The sequence below is a fragment of the Chaetodon auriga genome, chromosome 14, assembly GCF_051107435.1.
Source record: "Chaetodon auriga isolate fChaAug3 chromosome 14, fChaAug3.hap1, whole genome shotgun sequence".
Taxonomy (NCBI): domain Eukaryota; kingdom Metazoa; phylum Chordata; class Actinopteri; order Chaetodontiformes; family Chaetodontidae; genus Chaetodon; species Chaetodon auriga.
This window is the reverse complement of record NC_135087.1, coordinates 25639155-25645238: the sequence shown is the minus strand read 5'-3', so window position 1 is coordinate 25645238 and position 6084 is coordinate 25639155. Positions and strand designations below refer to the sequence as shown.

Sequence of the window (6084 nt, the reverse complement as noted above, 5' to 3'; positions counted from 1 at the left end):
CTCTCCGAGGTATTTGTAATTCTCCACCACTGTGACATTTTCTCCCAGAATACACAGTAGTTATGTGGTCTTCCTGTTCCTTCTGAAATCAATCACTATCTCCTTGGGCTTGGCAATGTTAAGCAGCAGGTGATTTCTACCAGACCATTCCACAAAATCGTCCACCACTGCTCTGTATTCCTCCTCTTGTCCATCCTCTATACACCCCACCACTGTTGAGTCATCTAAAAACCTCTGTGGGTAGCACAATGAGGAGTTGTATTGGAAGACTGAGGTGTAGAAGGTGAAGAGAAAATGAGACAAAACAGTCCCCTGTGGCACTCCTGTACTACTTTCCAGGGTCTCAGACAGAACATTGCCCAGTTGAACAAACTGTGGTCTGTCTGTCAGGTAGTCAGTAATCCAGGAGATAGTGGGTATGTCGACTCCCATCACTGACAGCTTCTCACCAAGGAAAATTGGCAGGATGGTATTAAATACACTGGAGAAATCAAAGAAAGTGATCCTCACAGTGCTGCCGCTACAATCCAGGTGGGAGTGAGCACGCTGCAGCAGGTGTATGATGGCATTGTTTACACCCAGATGGGTTTCATAGGCAAACTGACGTGCTAACGTGCTGCGGTAAGCGAATTGTCTCACTTCCTTTTTCCGGTTGCTGCATTAGTAGCAACGTACATTTGCCGCTCTTGCTTGTCTGAGTGTAATTTGCTCTGTGTTTTGTTACAGCGGCCTATTATCCGCTATTTAAAGTAACATTAGTTCTGCTCAAGCACCCATAAATCTGTCTATTTAGGGACCATTAATTTTATTTCTCTACAGGCTTGTCTGCTCTGCTAGCTTCACCAGTTTAACCTAGCAGCTAGTGATGGCTTCTCTCTGTCCCTCTCCAGCTCTCTCCTGCTTGGTGTGTCAGATGTTTAGCTACTCCTCTGCCTCCTTTAGTGATACTGGTACATGTAATAAATGTAGTTTATTTGGTGAGTTTTAGGCGAGGCTTAGTGAATTGGAAGCTCAGCTCCGCACCATGGAAACCAAACCATTAGCTGTAGTTAGCCAGGCCCCCATAGCCGGTGCAGACCGACCAAGTGTAGCTCCGGCTAACCGTCCCTTGACAGCTCCCGAGCCGCCGGGAAAACAGGGAGGCTGGGTGACTGTTCGAAGGAAGCATAGTCCCAAGCTGAAGCCCATGGGTCACCACCAACCACTTCATGTTTCTAACAGGTTCTCCCCACTCAACGACACACCCGCTGAGAAACCAACACTGATTATTGGCAGCTCCATTTTGAGAAACATGAAGTTAGTGACACCAGCGCCCATAGTCAAATGCCTGCTGGGGGCCAGAGCTGGCGACGTCAAATCAAATTCGAAACTGCTGGCTAAGGATAAGCGTAAATACAGTAAGATTGTTATTCACGTCGGCGGTAATGACTCCCGATTACGCCAATCGGAGGTCACTAAAATTAATGTGGAATTGGTGTGTACATATGCAAAGACGATGTCGGCCTCTGTAGTTTTCTCTGGATCCCTGCCAAATCTGTCCAGTGATGACATGTTTAGTCGCATGTCATCATTCAATCACTGGCTGTCAAGGTGGTGCCCAGCAAACGGTGTGGGCTTCATTGATAATTGGCAGACTTTCTGGGAAAGTCATGGTCTGATTAGGAAATCAAGATCAATATTCCTTTATTTGTCCCGCGAGGGGAAATTTCAGAATACAGCAGCATCAGTAAAGATTAATAAAGATTGATATAAGAAGTGCAATGCAGATTAGAAACAAAACAGTATATACAAAAGAGTGAGGATTTAAATAAAAATAAAAAGAAAGAAATTGTAAAAAAAAATTTAAGAAATAGTAGATCGTATTTACAGATTGTTATGTACATGTTTTATTGCACAGCTTATTGTCCAGACTATTGCACTGATTACTTGGAGTAGTTTTTATTGTACAGTCTGACAGCTGCAGGGAGGAATGACCTGCGATACCGCTCTTTCACACACTTTGGATGTAGCATCCTGTCACTGATGGAGCTCCTCAGTGCAGTGAGTGTGTTTTGGAGGGGGTGGCAGTCATTGTCTGTTATGGAGGACAGCTTGGCTGTCATCCTCCTCCCCCCCACCTCCTCCACCAGTTCCAGAGGGCATCCCAGGACAGAGCTGGCCTTCTTGATAAGTTTGTCCAGCCTCTTCCTGTCAGCTGTAGTGATGCTGCGCCCCCAGCAGACTACACCATAGAAAATGGCAGAGGCCACAACAGAGTCATAGAAGGTCTTCAGAAGTGCCCCACGCACCCCAAAAGACCTCAGCCTCCTGAGCAGATAGAGTCTGCTGTGTCCTTTTTTGTAAAGTGCAGTGGTGTTACGAGTCCAGTCCAATTTATTGTTCAGATGAACACCCAGGTACTTATAAGAGGTCACCATCTCAATGTCCCTTCCCTGGATATTCACTGACGGCATCCATCCCACTTTGGAGGGAGCAGCTCTCATCTCTAGAAATCTGACCGATTTTATTTATGAACCTAACCCCTGACAACTCAGACTTGACCAGGAGGCAGAGCTGCAGTCCTACACGCTTCTCTGAGCTTCCATTAGAGCAGTTACCCACCCAACATTCTATAGAGACTGTGTCTGCCCCCCGACTACATAAACTAATGTGGCGGTACGAGGGCTGATACAATATTATGGACAAGATCTGAGTATATGAATTTTGACTGGAAAACCGACAACGCCACCCTGGGATTTTCACCCAGGGAATTTTGGATAAATACAGCTTGTAGTAGAGAGACAGGCGGTAAATAATACAAAGAAGGGCAGGAGGTGTGGTTCAATGTAGCCAAAACTTAAGTTTATTCAACAGGTCATACTTAAGATTAAAAAAAAAAAAAAGACTTAAAAAGGAAACTAAAGTGCTAACACCCTGCTCCAATGGGGAGGCTTACCGACGGTGCGGGGGAGACTTGGGGGGAGGAAGTCCAACTTAAAGGAGGAGCACCCCACTCATACGTGACACCCAGCCCAAAAGTGAAATACACCACAAACTAAACTCCAGGATCACACCACACACAAGGGACACCACCACTCGGGACACCACCACCACCATCGGCTCCCAACAACTAAAAAGAGAGGGGAGAACACGATTATTTTAGATTGATTATTTTTGTTCAAAGCAACAAAAGGCATATACCAACTAACAAACAAGAAAGGAAAACCAACAAACAAACAAAAAAAAGGAAACAAAGAACACAAGTCTCTGGCCAGAGATACTAAAAAAAAATTTACATAAACTTTAATTCAAAATGAAAACTAAATGATAATTGACCAACCAATGGATTCAAAATAACACAATACACTCAAAAGAAACAGGCAAAAAAATGCCTAATCCTATCTAACCCCACCCCCCCACATGCACTCACTCCTCCACGCACGCACGCACGCACGCACGCACGCACGCACGCAAAGTCTTGGCTGGTCAACCACTGCTGAAGCCCAATGTTGCAAAATGAGCCGGGCCAGAGTACCAGGGGCCAAGCAACCGCTCGCGGTCAGTCCCAGCATAAGCGGTAGCAGCGACAGCAAGCAAAGCAGGCAGTGGCGAGCGGAGCAGGCAGTGGCGAGCGGAGCAGAAGCAAAAGCAGCATGCACGAAAACTACAGGCAATGAGGGTCGGCGAAGCAGCAGTGTTCCTGCACTTATCTTAGTGTCCAGAGTCCATCCACTGGTCTGGATCAGTAGGCGTCCTCCCGGTGAGGAGAAAGACGAGGAGGCTCTGCACAGCTCCGGAAGAAGGGGAGCGTCTGTGGATCCGCTGTGAAAACAGACCGGTGAAGTGTTTGGCACCTAGCAGGCTATTGCTGGGGCTGAACATATGCTTATGTGTCCGTACCTTGTCCTTTTAGATCTTAGGGCAAACAAGGAAGATCACCGCCATCCCCACGATGGACCACTAAAACACACAGTCGACCCATGTAATAAGCTAATGAGCGCTAAAATTGAAAATTGATCATTTAGGATAAATGTGATCGACCATAGTGAGAAGCAGATGAGTCCCCCGTATGAATAATTAGTTAATTCTCGCTCTATAAGGTGAAATCACATCGCTCGCCTGCAAACCATCTCACATGCGCGACAGTCTATTGGTCATTAGACACACCATGGAGGGAATATACTGTCTGCAGCGTGCAGCAGACGCCCTGTCTTCTCTCATTCTTTGTTTCAGTCTTTTCTTTGTCTTCTCTTAGTCTTCAGTTATTCGTCTTTTGTTAGTCTTCGCTCAGTCTTCAGCTATTTTTTCTTCAGTCTTTTCAGTTTTCTTCGCTCGGTACTTCTCATTCCATCTTGTTTTCGTCTTGTCTTGATTTCCTCTCAGTTTTTTTAGTTGCTGCTCATAGTTACGCTGAGTAGATTGATCTCTTTATTCAGAAAAATGTTCTTTTGCTAGTTTTTTTATCTTTGTGAAAACTTAATTTTTGCTCGCGACGTTAAGCTGCATAATTTTTCCAAAATTGAATTCTAGTCACGTAATAATAATTTTGAAGACATTTTCAACGATCATCGAAGAGACTCTCAATTTTAATATTAACCTAAAGTTTTTGCCATACGGCCGCCAACTCTCTGCACCAAAGTTAAATGTTAAAAGTTAAATAACCATCAGAAGCCGCTCTGTGCCTGTTACCGACACGGAGATCCAGACCTCTGAAACATCTCTGTCCAAGATTGACTCAGCCCAGCGGTTCGACTGGGTTCCCCCCATTGGACTGCCGAGAAGACCGGAGGCAGAAAACAACGTCTGGGGCCCCTTTGTGTCAGTTCGGAGCAGACATCAGCCGGGGTGTCGCTGGCAAAGTAGGCATGGTTATGCGGGTTTAAATAATGAGTTTGTACCATAAGGTTATAATACTCTCAAAAGTCTCTCAGCCCCTCATTTGCATCCCCTGTTATTCATCATAACTCCTTCTCATTCACTCATCGCCAAACTCATTCTGCTATTATTTTGCCATAAGTTTCTCTGTACAGTTGTTTGTGTTACGTCATAAGACTTTTCATTCAAGTCGTGGTCAGACGGTGTCCTGTTGAGCTGGATATAAGCAATCCCTGTATAGAGAATTTACACTTCAGATTATCAGACTGGTCTACCGTTCATTCATACAGTTCATTCGTTATCATCAAATCAGCATTACAAGAAATAATAAATAAAATCCTTCTGAGCTGGGGGAGGTTGGTGCCCCTATTTTATTAACAAATGCAACATTAACTTAGAGGTTTAATGAACTGACTCCCCTCCACACCAAACATTTATTTCTATTGTTAGTCCTTGGGGACAAAGGGGTATAGTCGATTTTAATTTGCCTTTTATTTTCACTGGATGTGGAAAGGATGACAGCATGTGATTGTCCACTCAGCCTTTTTTACAGCCAAAAATCTAGTGTCATTAGGCTGGAGTTATGTTTCTCTGAGATAAATGTACACATCTCTGTGCACCTATACGTAGAAGGGAGTTATGGGCAACTGGCAGAGTAGCCATATGGATCTATGTGTCAAGCTGGCTGGTTGATTCAACTTAGGTTGAGAGATAGGTCTGAAACAGAAAGAAAAACAAAAGTCATGCAAGTATAAAAGAAAGTCAAACAAGAGACCGCCATGCAACCTGGAGAAGTATGATTCCAGTTTTGAGGGAAAAATGAACACTAACACATGTACATCTGCATTCTAAACTCAGTAAAATGTAGAATTTTGCTGGATTTTTAAAATACATTTTTCTGTGTATGTCACGATCCAGGCAGACTTTTAATTGTGCAATTGTCCAATTTTAAAATTGTGATTATATCTAAATGAAGTACTTGGTTATGGTAATAGAAAGATACCAGGAGACAATATAATCATTGTCTAGTGTATCAAAAGACTTTCTCTCTGATAGGTCAGATGTGTTTTTTACTCACAAGTCTCATGCAACAGATATGATCTCATTTTAATCTATGCCACTATCTACACCAGCTACATAGTTCAGTTGCATTTCATGGACATAACTGCAACCTGAAGCATTTATTTACGCTTTATATATGTAAAGTGCTTTTTTTGACAATAAATTGGA

General features: G+C 43.8%; 1 protein-coding gene across 1 annotated transcript; it reads left to right on the top strand.

Annotated features, from left to right (window-relative positions):
• Positions 1-629: 629 nt before the first annotated feature.
• LOC143331962 (uncharacterized) lies at positions 630-3943 on the top strand. Its single transcript, XM_076749138.1, has 2 exons — positions 630-1609; positions 3893-3943. The coding sequence occupies exons 1-2, from the start codon at positions 1025-1027 to the stop codon at positions 3941-3943; spliced, it is 636 nt and encodes a 211-aa protein (XP_076605253.1). The 5' UTR covers positions 630-1024.
• Positions 3944-6084: the final 2141 nt, after the last annotated feature.

Bases quoted from the DNA above. Each gene is read 5' to 3' on its own strand.
- LOC143331962 (XM_076749138.1), top strand. From the start codon at position 1,025: ATGGAAACCAAACCATTAGCTGTAGTTAGCCAGGCCCCCATAGCCGGT. The intron at 1,610-3,892 runs GTGGGCTTCATT...TTGTCCTTTTAG, and splicing joins GGTGGTGCCCAGCAAACGGT to ATCTTAGGGCAAACAAGGAA.